At 33.1% G+C, this 19,399-nt stretch overlaps 1 protein-coding gene across 8 annotated transcripts in view; it reads right to left on the bottom strand.

Annotated features, from left to right (window-relative positions):
- Window positions 1-19,399, bottom strand: part of LOC149418188 (uncharacterized) — a 262,111-nt gene that overhangs the window by 35,531 nt on the left and 207,181 nt on the right. For 3 of the 8 annotated variants that reach the window (XM_089639733.1, XM_089639732.1, XM_089639739.1), the window contains exon 2: window positions 3,875-4,029. In XM_089639733.1, coding sequence (XP_089495859.1) covers window positions 3,875-4,029 — 155 coding nt within the window. The other 5 variants (XM_089639734.1, XM_089639736.1, XM_089639737.1 and 2 more) reach the window with 5 other exon arrangements.

The raw sequence follows: 19,399 nt of genomic DNA, 5'->3' as shown, positions 1-19,399 counted from the left end.
GTATTTAGGTTTGCCAAGTAACTGAACTTCTGCTGTAAGCCATATAACAGCACTACTATGGCCAATACTCGTGTTTCATTGCAAATTGCACTGCCTCTGGTTAAATGGATCACATCATTTCTGAATTAATCACATGTATATCAATTATTATTCACACATAATATATGTTTGATGATTATCTTACAACTATTATTTCTAACGCCCTAGATAATCTGCAAATTGCACGCAATCAAAAGTTTGCCAGATGCCTTGACCAGGCTTCAAATCTTCTTTACTTCAATTAATTATTAGCATTTTATATATTTAACAATTATACACTTTTGTAGTGGGTTTATTTTATTCTTGCAAACAACCTAGATTTGCAGTGGGAATAAAATTAAGTAGCATTTTTTCAGTGCTAATTTTGTCTTATAGGGTAGGAAAAGAAAGCAAGATCAATTTGTTTGTATCTAAAGAAAGAACAATTATTTACAAATTATTTTATTGATATTTGATAAATATTTATATCCATTTTATTGAAAAAGAAAAAAACTTATTCACTGTAAACATATTTAATGGAACAAGCATAAAATGTTGCATGTGTATGTAAAAAAAATTAATTCAAAGTGAGTCATGAGGCTAGATTTAAAAATAGTTAACACCAGTTGCACATCTTTCTAGCAAGCTAATCTGTGGCATCCTACACAGAGCAGGAAAGGTTAATGACATTGCTGTAGTAATTGAGGTTAGCCCAAAACACTGGGCTAGGTATCTACTTTCTTCTGACAGACATGTAAGTGCTGCACTCTTCATAAACATAAAACAATTGTGCAAATGGTTTAATTAACTAACTTTGTTGCAAATAAGTAATTATCATTATAACAGTTAACATCATTTCTTATTTTAAATGTTTTTTAATACTTTCTTTTGTATTTTAAGAGATAAAAAGTATTTTCGAGAATAAAGTTTAAATAAATGGATTCACATAAATAAACATTATTTCAGATAAAGTTGATTGCTAATTGGAAATGGCTATATTGATAAATAATAAGATGACCATTGGATATGTAAGAAGAATACAGTAACTGTAATACAAGGTGCATTATGAATGGATATGAGTCAATGCACTGTAGGCTGACTGCTGGCTGCTGGCTGGTTGCAGTGGGATACAAAAAAGGTAAATTACAATTATTCAGTAATATCACGTTACTTTGCACAGAGGCGGGGAAATTATTAAATTCTCAAGCACCGACGTACAAAAACGAGTCTAAGGACGGGTTATTTCGGAGAATTTGAACAATTCATCAAATTTCAACGTTCATTTACGGGTTCTGTGAAAGTCCTATTCAAATTCTGTTATTATATCATTATAGGCTAGTTGCTTGACAGACCTGAAATAAAAACTTAACTTAAAAATATATTTCACAGAACTTGAAAATTAACTTTGAAATTTGAAGAATTGTTCAAGTTCTCCGAAACAACCCGTCCTAAATGAATTCTATATACATAATCGGAAGGATCTGACAAATATTAAAAAAGTTAAATGCATAATGCGGTATTAGATTCAATAAACTATTCAAATATTCTACTACCAATTTACCGCGTACATATCCAGTTATGTATAAGGATAAATCATAATCAATTAGATGTTGTCAAAGGCCAATCATGAAAACTATGAAATGTTTTTAAAACACACAACTAGAAAAGGGTAAAAAAAAATCAATCAAAAAAATCATTGAACTCCTACATTTACGAAGTAGACGCTCTTTCAAATGTCCAAGGCGTAATTCTGTTTTATATTCATACAATCACAACAATGAACAACCCTGATCTAGGGAGTGCTTCTGTGCATAACCGCAAACATTCGCAATGTATATGTTTTTAATGTCATTCTCTAAGGCAGTTGTTTTGGGAAAGAAATAAGTTTGGCCAAGGTATTTCATCAATGAGAATTATGTATCGAAAAGCTGATAAATTAGAGTAGTCAATAATTATTATTCTATATTTTCTAATGCTTTCCCCAAATTTCGACTTAAATAAATAAGGTCACAGTGAACTTAAGATTCTTACTGTGATATTGTGTGTGAACAGTTTTATCATTATTTATGTACGTAATTGTAAGTCAGTGTTTTTATTTTATTTGCAGTTCCCTTGGATGACAACACAGTCGACATTGAACTGAGAATATTCTAGAGTGTTTTAGGTTGTTATTATCTATGCAGAAGAAGGTACAAGATAAAAAGTTCATGATAAAAGGATTATTACTTAATTGTCACACTGTTTAATTTTGTGTTCAGAATGAATTATGATTACGCATACTCAAAATGTAAGCAAACTTTAAAATATTAAGATATACACGTGTACCATGGGGGAAGATGCATCATTAATCATTAATAAGATTAAAGTTCAGTTTTGTGTCAGTGAAAATGGTTCATTCAGATCGGCATTCTTAAAGGAGTCTGCGCACATAACCGGAGCATACCTTGATCTATGACCAAGCCGCGAATTATGAGAAGGGTATGAAGCAACGGTAAACGGTGCAAAACGCCGCTTGCGGTTGCTTTGATCCATTCCTGTAATCCGTGGCTAGGTCATGATGCAATATTAGTTCCATCCTCAGTATTCATACTGGAGTTTTAGCCTGGAGAGTTTACAAAGCCGTTTTTACCTCCGTTGAGAGCTCTAATTGGGTAGAAAACAATTAGGAGCAAAATAGACAAAATAAATCCCACCTGTGGTGAAATTTCACAAATATTGCAAAGCAAAATTCTGAAGGATTGCCACATGCATTATTTAAATAGTTTGCAACTTGTAAGAAAGGAATTTATAGAGTTTCGTTATTATGCAGTAACAAAAAAAGATTTAATTCAATGCGAATGAATAAGGTCTCAAATGCACTACCAATAGAAGACCAATAATTAAGTAAGGTCACTCAAGGCAAGTGCTTGGCCTTGCCTTGTGACTCGTGGAGAATAGTTTAGGCAGCAAGGAGATTCGGCCTTGGCAGGTAGTGACAATGAATTTAACTATTTTCTTGGACAAACAAACACTAGGCCAATTTTTTAATATAGGTACAAACATAATACCTATATAGGATATTGAGACAGTGACTACGTAAATTATAATACTCAATAAAAGAAAACTTTTGTAGTAGTTAGTATAACTCCCTTTTTTATATAAATACCGCTCAAGGGTCCCCCAACTGCTCCCGATTATCCGGAGCCAGTGGAACTATGGAACCCCAATTGTGAGGCTGAAGATAGTAGGGAAGAGAAGGATGAAGAAGATTGACAAGTGCCTGGCTATTCGGATTTGATCACCAAACACTTTAACCACTTAATGCTAGGGTTTTTTTTATAAAAAGCGTGTAAAAAAAATCAGGTTAAATAAAACGATGCATTCATACATACACGAAAATGTGAAAACAATATAGTAAAAACGAAATAAGCAGCTCAAAAACACGACCAATCTCCGAGGCAAACTGCAGACAAATTCAAACTGCGTAAAATACATCACTAACTTTTGACGAGCCTTACTCGTGTTAGCTAAAAATAGAACGCTGCGAGTCGAAACCGGCGAGCGTCACTCGGCCTAGCAGAAATTGAAACGCATTTAGCAGCGAGCGTGACTCGTTCAAAAGCATTAAGCGGTTAATATGGCGATATTTAGGGATTATCTTCACTTGGGTTTCTAGCTAACCTAGATGTTCGATAAATATGTTTTTCCAAGTTGGTTAAAAGGCAGTAGACAAAAATAATATTATTTTAAGTTATTATTATTATTTAAAATTTGGAATGGATGCCTGTGGGAAGAGTAGAGGGAGTGATTAGGTTGGGTTAGGTTAAGGGTTCTGCTGAATTATTTATACTTATAATAATACGAGTGAATTTCCTACCTTAACAGTTTCCCCATCGCAGGCGAGTGTGACGTCACAGAGCGCCTCTCGCTGCAGCAGACTGGCCAGCACGTCCGTCAGGTTGTGTGGGTGGTTGTTCCAGCGCAGGCAGAACTGCTGGTCCATCGTGGTGGGGGCTAGCGTCAGTGATCGAGCTGCGACAGACAGAAAACAAACAACCAAGTCAGTATTTAACTCAAAACAAACAAACATGTCAGTGTCTAATTCATAACAGACAAACAAAAAAAAACAACCAAGAGAGAATTGAGCTCATACCCTTATGCTAAAATAGTAGAATCAGTTAATTCATATAAGTCAAAGCTTTGTACAGCATAGCAAAAGTTCATCATTGGCAGAAATAATTTATCGAAACACAAGTAATACAAATTACAATTGGTAATGATGATTGACAGGGCGTAAGACACAGTAATACCACCCAATAACGCATAGGTAACAAACGATTAGTTATGAACGCATAAAAACAATGTACATATCTAAATGCCACTCACTAGAAATTTTCTAGAAGAATTGTTACGCTGCCCAAAATATGGGCAAAACAGGCAACTAATGCAACGTATAAATACTTGCTTAAAACAGATATTTTATTTTATCCTGACAACACTTACCAACAAAAAAATTTATTTTATTCCACAAATATTAAGAAATGACATTAAAATTTGATTATAATTTAATAATAAACATTGCTAATAGTTAATTCAATACTTGAGGAAAAGTAGGCTCTAAAATTTCGTCACAAGAAATTAAAATACATTTCATAACTACAGTTTTCAATGACACACATTTAGATATAAATTAGCAACATCACACGGAATTACACCAATGCCAAATATTTGCAAAAATATGTAAACTGAATTAAATGTATTTAAAATATATATATTTACTATAATTCGGTATAATATATAAACAAACTATCAATAAAATATTCAAAGAACTCAATGGGCATAATCTAAAACAGAGTAATAATGCAAGACCATTTTCACAATGGGGGACCTTAATAAACATAAGTTTTATTTGTCCATAAAAAGAACAATTCATACATACTTCCATCTCTCATAATTAAAACATGCAATTAAATATGTATGCAAAAACTGTGCATGGGCCACTTTGGAAACTTAACGCTGGTACAAAGCTGAATGTTATGCATAATGAGTTAAGTATGAGGTCACTTTGTTTAAAATTGGCCGAAAGTTTCTGTGAAAAAGGTTTGCTTGTTTTTTAACAGCAAAGAAGGTATATTATTTAAAGACTAACTGAAGATTCAAGTATTATCAGGTTTGCAGAATGCATTTGAAGACTAACTAAAGATGCATGTATTATCAGGTTTGCAGAATGCATTTGAAGACTAACTAAAGATGCATGTATTATCAGGTTTGCAGAATGCATTTGAAGACTAACTAAAGATGCATGTATTATCAGGTTTGCAGAATGCATGTGATCCAACAAAAAATGGGAAAGCATAATGACTCTAGAAACTAATCAGATAAAAAAAGTAGAAAAGCAAGTTTGCAATAAAAATTTGTAATCAAAGAATAGAAATTAACAACCGTTAATTGATTATTACTGTCCATAATTAAATGATGTATTTACAATTCTCAAAAGTACTAAATAATCTTTAGTCAACAACTCTCCAAATTTACCACATAAGTGTTTGTTTATATTTAAGGCGATGATGCACTACATCGTGTAATATTTTAAATCGAGCCGCTATCAATAACACCCCTTACGTAGATGGCGATAAGGTTTAAATTCCCGCTTAACACCATCCACCTGTTTTGATTTATGCAAGAAAAAACCATGGCCAAAGAGTGCCTTTTATTTTATTTTGTCGATGTTCAGGCATAAATATTTAATTTTTTTTCCGATCATTTTATAAATAATTTAATTTGCCACATTATACAATAAAATCATAACCGAAAATGGGTTAGCAAGTAGGAGATTTTGAACTTTAAAGCAGTTTTCATAGGCCTTATACATGTTTTTCTGGGCTTGAAAAAAGACTTATCTAAAAAAAACTCAATTATTTCAAAGGCCAAGATGTATCCTACTCGCATTATTTAATTAAAGCATCTGAAACATTTCTAGGCGACCTAATTTTCAAACCAAAAACACATGATTTTGCATTACTACATAGTGCATCGCCTTAGATGCAAAATTATAGTAAGTTAAAAAATTATACAAAACTGTAGTTGAACACACTCTTGGCGAGTTAGGAAAAAAATGGCATACTGTTGAGGAATTAGCATTCATGCACGAGTCCATTTACGCTAAATATTTTAGTGGGGCAGCAACTTTTGACACCGAAAAGTTTTACGAATACACACACCTCACATATTCACTAATACAAACATCCTAGAAATGCAATAAGTTAGGAGTCTAAAAATAATACATGTTTTTTTGCAAAGGCCAGGCAACAGGTACCACAATACACTTTCACATGACCAGTAAAGGAACATTAGGCAATAAAGATTCAACCAATTCAGTGATTTCTCTCACTCGCAAATTAAAGGGAATTCCGCTCTAGGTGCTAACTCGCCTAGAGTGTTTTGCAAATTTGCGCAAATTCTATCTTGATAATGTAGATAATAATGCCCTTCATAGATTTCTCTAATTCTTTTATTATTATTGTGCCCAATCTGCAAGATAACAAGCCAGTGATAAGCTGTAAGGTAAACACATATTGCTAAAATACTAACACTTAGATATTAACTCCTAACATAGCATAATTTAAAAATTAATGTAGGTATTATTCATTCATCTATAGATTTAGCAAGCTAATGACATTCCTAAATAGTTTTACGGTAGTCACGGTGAAGTAGAATAGCATTATGCGACACAATACTCATCTCGAAATATCATTTCATAGTTTTAAGATAAAGTGAGATAATTTACATAGATAAATATTACTGTAAAATATTATTGCTCAACTGTCCAAACGCTAACTTTTTACTCTAACTATCATAATATATTACAAAAATACAGATTTTTTATTATTGTATCTGAATACCTTCGTAAGAATGCCTTAGGCACAATAGCTTTTATAGCCGTTAATCAAGTAGATACTGTGATTTTTTTTAGCAAATAAACCTGATGCTATTGCCATTTCGAAAATTTGTTTTCAACTGTTCTATTATTTGTTATTGTGCAATATTGCGAAATATTGGTTTGAAGGGCAAATATGGAAACACTTGCCTAATGAATAATTTACAAAAAATCATGCGAAAAGCAAATAATCCAATCAAATATGAAATGTACATTTTATAATATGCGAGGTCAAGTTGGTTTATCAAAAGCTTCTAACTGAGGTCCTTAGAAACTAGGAAGTTTATTGTTAATCCCCAAATGTTATTTAATACAAAAAACTCATTCGGTAAGCCAAAATAAATTGGCAATGTACATTTGTTTTTAGAAAGTAGTTATAGAACTAAAAAAAAATCGATAGATCCCATATTATAACCAATAAATACAGTAAAAAATAATTACTAATTTTATTTTAATTTCTCCAAACAGTTTTATTATTATTCTGTATTGCAAAGATATCTTAAACCTTACGATGATCTACATTTGGTTTTACATTAATTTAAAAGCTACCAAAGAAAACTCAAGTTTTTTTTAATTTAAAAAAAAAAAATTTCAAGTTTTATTTTGTATTTTTTTGCCCAACATGCTAGGGATGTTCCTGCGCTATGGCGAATAAATAATAAGGGACATTTGATACTAAACTTAAATTCTATATTGAAAACTAAAAGTGTGTATAAAATTGACAGATTGGCGCCGTAACTATTTATTCAAGAAGAATCATGAATAATGAAGGAAGAATTCGGGCTAAGCGATATACTGGCGTAAGTTTTGCATTCTGAAGGCAACCATCAAGGAATTTGCTACAATATACTTCTCAGCTACTGCATAAAACAGGCAAGTATAGTCTCATACAAAGTCTTTAAAAATATTCATCCTTAAGAATGTTTACTAAAATCATTTTTCCATTAACTTTGCAGTGTTCTGCCTGGCATTATTTGTTGACAGTACCTACATGGCCGGACAATATGTTTGCCATTATGAGTTTCTTAGAAATCATTTGCCATTATTACAATTCAAATTCCTCTAGATGTTTGTAAAGGTTGCTGGCACATTGTTTAGAAAGAGTCGCACATTGTAAATTATGTTCTGAATGGCCAAACTACAAGCAGGAGCTTCATTATGTTTTGGGGGGAGATATGAATCAAAAACCAAAACGGTATAAAATCTATGCTGCGTAGAGGAAATTTAAACATGATAAAATTATAAAAACATAAACTTCGAATTCAATTTAAATGAAACACTAAAAAAAAATCTTCCTTATGAATTTTTAATTGGTCATTTCTCTCAAAGTACATAATTAATGCATAATTCAATAAACCGAATCGTTTTTCTTTTATTAAATCAGCTACACGAAATTTTATAGGTCCAGCTATAAAAGTGTTAGGGAAAATATTTTTTGGCTCAAGGTACAAACAATTTGGCATTTTACCTTGAAGGAAATTATGCATACTAATAATCATAAACCGACAAACTAGTAACAACCAAAATTTGCAACATAGAAACATTTTAGGCAAGAGGAATGTTAATTTATTTTTTAAATTATGGACTGAGAGGGAATGAAACATTTATTGACCTAAAGTAAAAATAAATCAAAGTTAATTAATATTGATTCTGAATAGAAAATTACGGGTTTTACTTTTTGGATTGCAAATAATATGGAGTTAAAATTTACAGGAATGTTATGAAATCCAGTTTGGGATACAAGTCTCTCCTCTATAGGCTAAACAAGTTATGCTTATAGGCTAAAGGATATCAAGTGTTGGGTTTAAGGTTTATAGGCCATAAAATTAACCAATAAACATAATCTAAAATAGAAAATACCATAGACAAAAAAAAAACATGACGGTGATTTCATAAATATTTAGGTACGAGTTTGCAAGCCTTAAATAGAAAATACCTTGAGCCTAAAAACTACAATAGATATGCGATTTCAGATTATCTTCAACCGACATTAGTGCAAACCTTATGTACAAAAAAACATGGCGTAACCCCAATTTCATAAATTCATGAATTGCCGACATCGGGAAATTAACAGACGGATAGCTGTTTGTGAAAAAATTTTAAAAAATGTAGATAGTCACAATTCAGATAATAATAATAATATTTGGATGATTTATATAGCGCCCTTTTTGTGCAAAATCACCTCAAGGGCGCTGCAAAGGAAAAAAGTGAAAAGGAAATAAAAATGTAATGTGGGAATACTGCGCTTTATTTGGTATGCTATGGCAAATGTGTAAATTGAATTACTAACAAACCTACTAAAGAAATCAGAAACAACCAGTTTTCGGAGTGGTTCGTAATATTTATAAATAGGGTTTGTAATGTTAATATTGTACATTGTGACACAAATTAAATAAGCACATAATTATCATCCCAATAAATTAAGCTCACCAAAAACATTGCTAAGATAAGGCATAATTCATTAGTTGATAAGTTATAAAAATATTATTATAAATTCTAGAATTCAAATAGGTATTACTACCCTAATTCAACAGGTTTATTAAGAAAGTAAATAGATATTATTAAATGGAGAACTTTAAAAACAGATTAGAAGCAAATATGGCCTCGTCAGCATAATGATTTATGCATATGAATTAAAAGGAGGCTGTGCGTTCAATTCCTATTGCAGTTCAAAAATATAGTATGTGAGCACAGATTGATAGGAATTTGTGATTTTTTTGCTGCAATGACTTAAAAACTGTTTGAAGAAAATACCTAACAGAGTTTAAAATGCATAAATATAAATGAATTACATATATTTGAATTAATTGGCTAGGAATCTAAGCATAATGAAGAAATAACATTAAAACATGCCTTTGTTTTTTTTCCTGTTTCTGGAATTTTTCACAGGAACCAACGGAAACACTGTTTTTTATGAAAATAATTATGAAATAATTTATTATCATTCAGTAAACCTGTGTTTTTTTTATTGGCTACTCTTTATTTTCTTAATTAACACTGATTTTAATTACATATTAATTTTATTTCAGACTCAACAGAACTGCACTGACTGCATAAAACACAAAGATGAAGAAAACAAACGAATGTGAAGGGATATCGAAAAACCTTTTCATTCCATTTTCAAGAGTCAAAAGAAAAATCACTATTGGAACTCTCTGGAATAATAATTTGTTTATTTTTAAATGTGAAAACTTTTTTTAAACTCGCACTTTGATAACTAAATTTATTTAGATTTTGAATGCACTGTATAAAATTAAGTAAACGATTAAAATGAACTTTAAAGAACACCAAATGTTTTCGCACACCTTTATCAAGTTTCAATCGATAAATAAATCATATTTGTATCCAAATATGAATTAAAAATTAGTGCATTCCACAGTAATGATCACATCACACATTGATAATAAGTAAAAATAGGTAAAATGTAAATTAATTACTCACTGTAAGTACGATAGAAAGAGATTAATCCGTGTCGGGTGTCGGGAGGGTATTGGGTGGTGAGTGGGTACTGGGCACGGGTACACTAGGTGGAGGATGGATTAAGAGGAAGACGATATTGCTCGTAGAGATGCGTTACACGATATCGCCAATAGGAAAGGAGCCGCTCAGGTTACTGTACCTCTATTGACAGTTAGATCACACTACAAGCCCGCTGCCTACTGCCTGACTCTGCCTCTGCCTACTTGTTGCACGAGTAAAACCCATCAAATTTGGCCGAGGGTCCATTATGTAATTTTTGCACTGTAGAGAATAAACTGCCTCACGATGTGGGTATAGATATAGCCTCAGGTCCTAAACCATTTTACAAACAAGTTTGGAAAAAGTCGTAGCATTGCCAAAAAAATTGCAACATGCTGGCACCGTTATCTCGCCTTGTTGGTGCCCTAATTGAGATTGATTTCTAGTAAGAGGGCTAAATCGATAAAACGCCAATTATTTAATAATCGCGAATGTCAATAAATCCGACACATGACAGTTCACGCGTTTGAGTGGGCGTTAATTTTTAAAACGCGCAGTTGTCAAGTATTTAGAGCGCCATTATGATCATCCGTAAACTCGCAAATTTAAAAAATATATATTCGAACCCTTCACACAAGCGAAACACACCAAAGCCGGAAGAAAATATACATTTAACGTGTTTATACGAACATTAGAACAGCCGTAATCGCAAACTCTACTAGTTATAACACGTACACTCACCGTTTGCAAAAAATTTGCCATCACAAATGCCAGCCGACCCTTACTTTGCACTGCCACTTCGACCACACACATCTCAATTTCCGCAACATTGCATGGCCTTCGAGACTCTACGGCGTGCGACTCAGCCAGTTATAGAAGCGGCTACTCGTGGCATTTGCGAACGCGCCAATTTTAAATTTCATTTTCGCAATGTGTTCAATTCATTGATTCCCACACTAAATTACACTAACCCTTTCTAGGAAATGAATTGTTCGCTTCTTAAAGATTCAAATCTGATAATACCAATAATATTTCACACCATTTTTGTATACCTTTGTTTTATTCATACCTACAACTTACATCGCAAAAATTTTTTGCAACAAAAAAACACTATAATTTAAAAACAAATAAAAATATGTCTTTTTAGATTATTTTTAACTGAAAAATAATTAAATTCAAATAATTGCTTTGATTATAACATAATAATATATGAAATACCTAGTCATAAATCGGCCTTGACATTAAACCCTAACCTCTAAAATAGGTCACCATCTATTGACCGAAAATGTAAGAACACCACCTATGCTACGAATTTCGTTGTTGAGTTTTCGTTGAAATTTACGAATGAAGGGGGCAGGACAGTCGCTACCGCGCACGTCGTCGACGCCGCGCTCATAATGCATAGTAAAATAAATAAAGAACATTGCCCTTTTATCTACATGTATACTATGCTAGAAAAAAATAGGCACTCCTAAAAAGTAATATTCTACTTAATTTAGATTTGAACCACTTTGCCGAGAGTTTCCGAAGATCGCCGGTGTTAGCCGATGTTTCGCGTTCTTATCCAGCTGCTGTTTGTAAACACGTGTCCGCATTGGCGACTTTGTGTGTGTTGGTAAGAATTATAACGGGATTTAAGAACTTCGCAAAATCTAGAAGGCTGTGCAATTTTGTTGTTTCAGATGTACCTACTGTTGGCTTTGTAAACAAATTTAATTTCGGGTTTAGTTTAGAATAAATTGCGAAAAACTGTATGAATAATCTGTCTAACGAATAATGTATTTTCTATCCACGTGCACATAAATACTGTAAGCAATATAACCCAGCACTAAGGCTAAAGAAACTAATAGAAAATGCCGCAATAAATTGATTTATAAGGTGACCATAAATCTTTTTTTCCCACGATTTCGGAAAATTAATTCCGAAAACTTTGTGGTAAATATCCGTACTCCGCCTACTTCTTAATATGCACCAATTATTCAGATTACACTTCGTTTCAACATAATTACTACAAGAAAAAAATATTTACCTTGGAGGGGATGATAAAAGATGCATTGAAGTTCAATTTTTTTTCAATCACATATCAAAATTTCTTTTGTTTTGATGCCATATTTAATCTTTTAGTATGATGTTACATTTACCGGAAGGTTCCGCTTCAATCTAAATACGCACAAATTATTCAAATAACACAAACTATTTTTTTTATATTAACTTCACACAGGAGGCACTGAAGAAAATAATTTCCCTCAGGGCCTATGTCATCTTTGGGGATGCTGTGTGGAGGGTCTTTTTGTGGAGAGGAAGGAGTGAACATGGGTCTTGAAGAGTCCCATGTTGTAGGAGGGAGGAAACACAGAGGCCGGCAGTTCTTTCCACAGCCGAGCTGTTGAACTTAAGAACGAATCGTAGAAGCGACCCGTTCTCATGTGACAAATGTCAACTGTGTACAAATGTAAACTATGTAAATGTAAAAATGTAAACTATGAACCTAATAACCTTTGTGTGCATGTTTTTCCATCTCCCCCGACGTAAAAGTTGTTTGTTGTAGGTACTTTAGTAATTGTAATTTAGTTGAATCGATGTGTTGTTTCAATATTTTGTGCTAATTTATAATTTTACCAAATCTGTTTGCATGAATGAAAAAGTAAAAACCAAATGTTGGATATGCTAAAATAAAGCATATTTGAAAATATTCAATGGAGTAAGAAACTAATTATTCTTTTTAAAAAAATAAAATAAATTTCAAAATGGGTTTAAGTGGACGCACTCTATTATGTATTAGAAAAATAATAGATAAAACGTATGTAATATGTACAAAGGAAGTATATTTGGAAAAACTAATTAAAAAATTGGTAATTGGTAAAAAAATTAAATTCAGAAAACTCTCAAAACAAAGTACCTGCCTACTTCAATACAGTAAATCTCGCCAAAAGTAAAAACTGTGTTTGTATTACATATAGGTATTATTTTTGAAATATTAAATAACTACCAGTAAACGTGATCCAAATTTTCGACCAATAAATGAATTCGTAGAAAGTATGTAGGTATGGATTGAAAAAGGTATATTACCCAATTTTTTAACCTTTAAACCATAAATAAAGATTTAGCAAGATTCATGAGTATCATAGTACTTATCGCAACAATTTGTTTTATTCGCCCAGAATTATTTTTATTTGGTATTGAGCATAGACATATGAATATTAGTAGACCTGCTCTAAGTGATTAAAAGCGTATTATCCCCACTCCCCATACCGGTTCCATTGGAGCCGGCTGTGCTCGCGTATGGCCTCAAGTGAAATTTGAAAACGTGACGTCATCATTCTTGTGCGAACTATGGTCGAGGCATCATCGGTTCATTTTACGAAATAACACGGCAAAATGTTAACTTGTACTATGAAAACTTGTAAAAATAGATATGAAAAAGAGAATAAACCCAATTGTCGTATTACATTCCATATATAAGCATTATTTTACTTTATTTTAAGCATATTCACATCGTATAATATGGATCAGTTGTAGAAACATATACTATCACATCGAGAAACGTCTGGACGCGAAACACAAAGCTGGTTGGTTGCTGGGAAGTAAATTAAGAACATTTATAAAAGTGTCTTAACTAAATACTTAAACGAAATATTCGACTCTGAAAATAGAACCGAATTTTTTTGCCGAATTTGGACTTCGCAAATTTGTTCATAACGTGGCGAGTAATTTGCGCTCCCATGTAAAAATGTCTATTCATTCAAAAGCAGATTTTACTTTTAAGAAGTAAATGGTGATATTATAATGCGAGATGCCTATTTACTGTCAGATTGATTTATTGACGAATCACAGTCAGCTTCACTCCCTTCGTTCTTCAACAGTTGATTTTACCCCTCGCCATTATCTTCTCGTCTATTAATTCCTATGTCTGTGGTATTGAGGTATCAGGCAAGTATTCAAAAGGCATACGGTGCCATTTAAAAAAATGACACTCTACGGAAAAGAAGGAGAAGAATTTTTGTTTTACTTCCTCCAAGATGTTGCAATAGAAAAATAAACAAAAATGTAATCCGAAGAAAAAATTACAGAAAAGTTTTTTTACCTCAATTGCATAATAGAGAACCATGAATCCAAAAATACCGAAATGCCTTTTGTGAATATTAGGAAATATGTATTATGCATACTGTGTTTTTTTCTCATGTTTTCTTTTTTTACCGAGTCTGCCTCTGTACGGAATCTTCATTGGCTAGGCAACTTTGTTTGTTTTTCAAAATAATTTAGCGTATCTCGGTCCTCGATAATTTATGCGTAAATTATGCAATTAATACGGATTTATTATATGATTATCGGTATTAGCACGTATACATAATTTAAGAAAACGTAATATCTCTCCAAAAATTGTCAGTACGCAGGTGAATATAATAATATATAGACATAACAGCATTACATTTTATTAACTGATTTTCCTAGACTCGTGTGACCTTTATAAAAATTTACATTACCTAATAAAAATTCTAAGTGACTAAACAACACGATGTTTTTTTGTATAAATCTTTGACTATGCTTTTTGGAACCCGTTGCAAAGATGCCCTTGTAAACTTGCTAATTAAGTGGGTCGTGGTGGGAATGCATTTTTTTGCTTCAGGTAAGTGGTAAGGTCGCATGTATTTGTGTGCAAATATTTGATTGGCAGATTTGCCGGGCTTGTTTCTAGAAAATTCGACAGAAGAAACTTTGGAAACAGCACACGAAATTACATTGGTAAGCAACGGGTACCTACGCAATAGAGTGGATTGATTCAAGTAGGGATAAACTATACGAAAACCTGTTAGTCGAATCATTTATCGCCACTAAAACGTTGTAATTTTGGCGGTGCATTCAAGATTAGTAAATTCTATCAAAGGACAATATTTATGTACAGACATTATACAGGGTGTCTAGGGGTAAAGTGCACAAACTTCGGGAGGTGATTCGACATGATGCTAGAAGTATTTAAAAAAATCGAAATTCCGTTTTTATTATATTGTTCTTCTTTCGAATTCAAACTTTGTACATGAAAACTACCTTAAAATTTCGAAAAAAATGTTTTTTACTTGCATTATATCATGTAGAATCACCTCCCGAAGTTTGTGCACTAACATCCCGGACGGCCTGTATTATAGGGTCAGTGGCGTAGACATAGAATTCATATGGAGAAATTAGCACTAAAAGGGTAGGAGCAGGGGTTCGGCCCTGGGGGGGGGGGGGGCATGGCAGTAGGGGGCGGATGAAATTAAAAAAATTGACCTCAACTTACCACAACTTATTATTTACATCACATTGATAAAAGAGAGTTCTATTAATATTACTGTGTATTCCAGGAATGTAATCTCTGAGAACTACAGGGTTTTCCAATAAGAGGTGTTATTTTTAATGGCCCGCTATTTCAGTAGATGTTACTTTTGAAGTTGTTATTTTTTGACATTTGACAGTTAGAAACTACGCCATTAATAAAAATGGAACGATACACGCTTCAACAACGCATTGAAATTATTAAAATTCACTTGAGTGAATCAAATGCAAATCATTTTGAGTGACGAGGCCCATTTCCACCTCGGTGGCTTCGTCAACAAGCAAAATGGTCGCATCTGGGGCTCGAAAAACCCAAGAGTTATTGTTGAAAAGCCTCTCTATCCTCAACGTGTGACTGTTTGGTGCGGTTTATGGTCCGGCGGAGTCATTGGACTTTACTTTATCGAAAATGAGGCTGGAGCAACAGTTACGGTGAATGGATTGCGCTATCGATAGATGATTAATTATTTTTTTATGGCCAGAATTAGATGGTATTGATCTGGTCAACGTTTACTTTCAACAAGACGGCGCTACGTGCCACAAAAGCAACGAAACCATTGATCTTTTACGATTGAATATCAAAATAACACCTCTTATTGGAAAACCTGTATTATATTTTCCTACGCAATACTTAGGCCAATGGGGAGGTGGTTTAACCTCTAAACCTCTTCTTATACACCCCCTTCCCAACCAGGTCGGTTTGTATTCCGTGGTGCTGCTACATTACACATTTTGTATATTTTTTTAGACTGGGTGAATTTTATTCTTTTTACTGAGGTGAGACAAAATTATTTTACAGGAAGCAAAACGATCGTAATGTTAAAAAAAAAGAATATTCGTGCCAAATAAAAGCGTAACAAGTGTCACACTATAATACGCCACGTGTGCCGTTGCCAATTCTGGGATAATTAAATATTCCAAATAGGTTGGTGCCACGCTCGCACGTGTAAAGATATTTGTGCGATGTTAGTGAACTCAAGATGGTAGCACATCGCACCTAATCAAAGAATAAACTACATTATTTTATTGTTATATTTAAATTTATTTGTGTGTTCCGTTTCCTTTTTCTAAAATCTTGAGCTTCCACTTTATTACTCAAGCAAGCCTTAGTAGGTAAAGATTATTTTTCAAATGTGAATTCGTCTTGTTTATTTGGACTTTCTTATTCGCATTTTTCAATGGTATTATGAATGTCTATGGTACCTATCAGTATGGTACCTAGTTCCTACCTGCAGGAAGAATGTTTAAATAAAGAATTATTGTCATTGGGATAGAGACGTTTATTTGTACAAATTGTATAAATCCTAACGCGATATTTTAAAAATGTTAGACAAAATATAATATGGTTCATAATTAAGTAGATAGGTATTTAAGTACCTACCTACTTTCCAATCTTATGATTTCAGAGGAAATCTTGGTTTTGATTTATTAAATAAGAGAAAATTCTACTTTTTGGATGACAGTTGTAATGTTCACAGAACTACTATGTTTCTATTAACACAATAAATTGTTAATTTCTTCGAGACCATGACTGAAAATATAGGTAGATAATATTATATGTACACTAATGGGAATTCGGTCAGAGGCCTCCTTGTAAAGATGTGGAGGTGTAGGTACCTATAAATTTATAATTTACAAAATTGTTCCCTCAGAGTAGGTACCCCGTGAAAGCTTCTAAAACTATCTTGCTTATGAACTCAAAGATTAGGTATGTAGGCATAGATAATTTATTTTTTTGGAAACCGAATAAAATGGAAGACAAACAAAAGAAAACATTTTTATGGATAAGGTTGTATGTTGTATGTATTACATAACCGGGTTTCTAATTTTACTGCGAAATTTAGTACCTCCACATCCACATCATGATGCCAAATGGATTCATTTTTATTATTTACGGTAGGTAGATTAAGCACCTACCCGTAATATTTATTTGGATGGCATATATTTTACCATGTACTTACCAACAGACGAACAGAAATTAAATTATTGTTTCGTCGAGTCCTTATCTCATGAACTTAATGTCATTAATTTTGTTATGACGTGACGTGGATGGTTATTTATTTTATTAATTTAAGTTACATACGTAAATTAGTGAGTTGAATGAACCTTAAACCAGTGTAGATCAGAATTACAAGCGCAAATATACACTTCATTACATATTTTGTATAAATTGTAATTCAAGGGCTGTTGACAACCGTTCGCGGAAACCCTTTTTATTTGAATATATAAATCTGTGGAATTTTCATTTCGAAAATATTTTTTTTTATAAGAAAAAATATCCTTAGGTGTCAGGGAACACGCACCTACATAATTATACTTATTCGACGTATTATACTAAATACAATTTGTATTTTTCTTTTATTGACATAAAAGAAAACACAGATAAATAATATTAATTATTGGTCTTGGTACCCATGTCATGTTGATTGCACAAATAATAAACAAGTAAAAAGCTTTCAAAAATAATATCTTCCATTTAAACTCGAGTAGAAGGATTTCTTTTTAATGCCGTTTGAAGATCGTAGTAAAAAATGACATAATCCTAATTTTCGAGATGAAATTTGCATCGACGAAACTAGTAATGGCGATGCATTCCGGTTTGGCATTTCGCAACTAAAGGTCACCAAAAGATAGCACCAAGTTGCCTTATAGTGCAATAAAAAAAGACACTCTTAGGTTTCAAAATAGGAACGCATTTTTGCACACTTCGCCTAAATCCTAATTCGCATCCGCTTCAAAGCAAGAAAATAACGCAGCAAAAATGAAAGAGTAATAATATAAATGTTTTAAAATATTGTACGATTCTTATTGCTTTTGCAATGATTTATCCCTTTTTGTAATATACCGTTTATTTTCTAGGTAGGGTTCGTTGTTTGTTGCGGCCCGAACCTAGGCTACGTGCATTTTCCGGGGGCCTTCTCTCGGCTCGGGGCCGTTAAAAATGTGCAGCGTAGGTACTAACTAGCGATGGCGATAGTTAGCGAATATAAAGTGTCGATTAGTCTGCAAGCACTAGTCCCTATTGTTTAGTCTGCGTGAATTCGGCGCGTTTATGCAAATCGCTCGCGAATTTGATGGAAGAATGTCCATCGAGGCAGGCCGAATGCCTAGTACGGAACCCCCAACGAACGAAAACATTCAACGGCACACGTAAAAATGTACTTACCAATTTTATTCCTCCGTTTTTAGAGGCATTTTTACTGCGTTCTTTTTTTATGAAGGTTTGTTATTTTAATTTTAACGTTTGTTGTTTGTGGATCGGCGCGGGGCGTCCTTGGCGAGTACGTTTATTTTATGTAATAGGCGCGGCAGTGTGTAGGTGTGTACGTATATTGCGCGGCGCATAGTTGTGTGAGTACACGTGCTTCATCTGTGTGTACACACTGGGCTAGCTAGGTACTTCTCTGCTCTCTAGTGTCTGTAGGTCTGCACAAACTCACGGCATGGGCGGGAAACAGTTTTCATTTTTGTCCAGTAAGCCCTAATAAAATTATTGTAAATATTAAGAAATAGTATGACTTACTAGCTCAAATATTAAAGGACGCTTGGGTAAGTTAATGGTGTTCTTTGATTTATCGAAGGTGTGAAACAGAAATATTCCATCTAAAATGACTCAAACGGCGAACTCTGGTGTTGTGGAAACTAAAATTGACAGCTGAAAATTTACTACGATTTTGAATACCTCCGCCATTT

The sequence above is a fragment of the Hesperophylax consimilis genome, chromosome 14, assembly GCF_061612785.1.
Source record: "Hesperophylax consimilis isolate HC1 chromosome 14, BYU_Hcon_1.0, whole genome shotgun sequence".
Lineage (NCBI taxonomy): Eukaryota > Metazoa > Arthropoda > Insecta > Trichoptera > Limnephilidae > Hesperophylax > Hesperophylax consimilis.
This window is presented reverse-complemented; position numbering and strand designations above follow the sequence as displayed.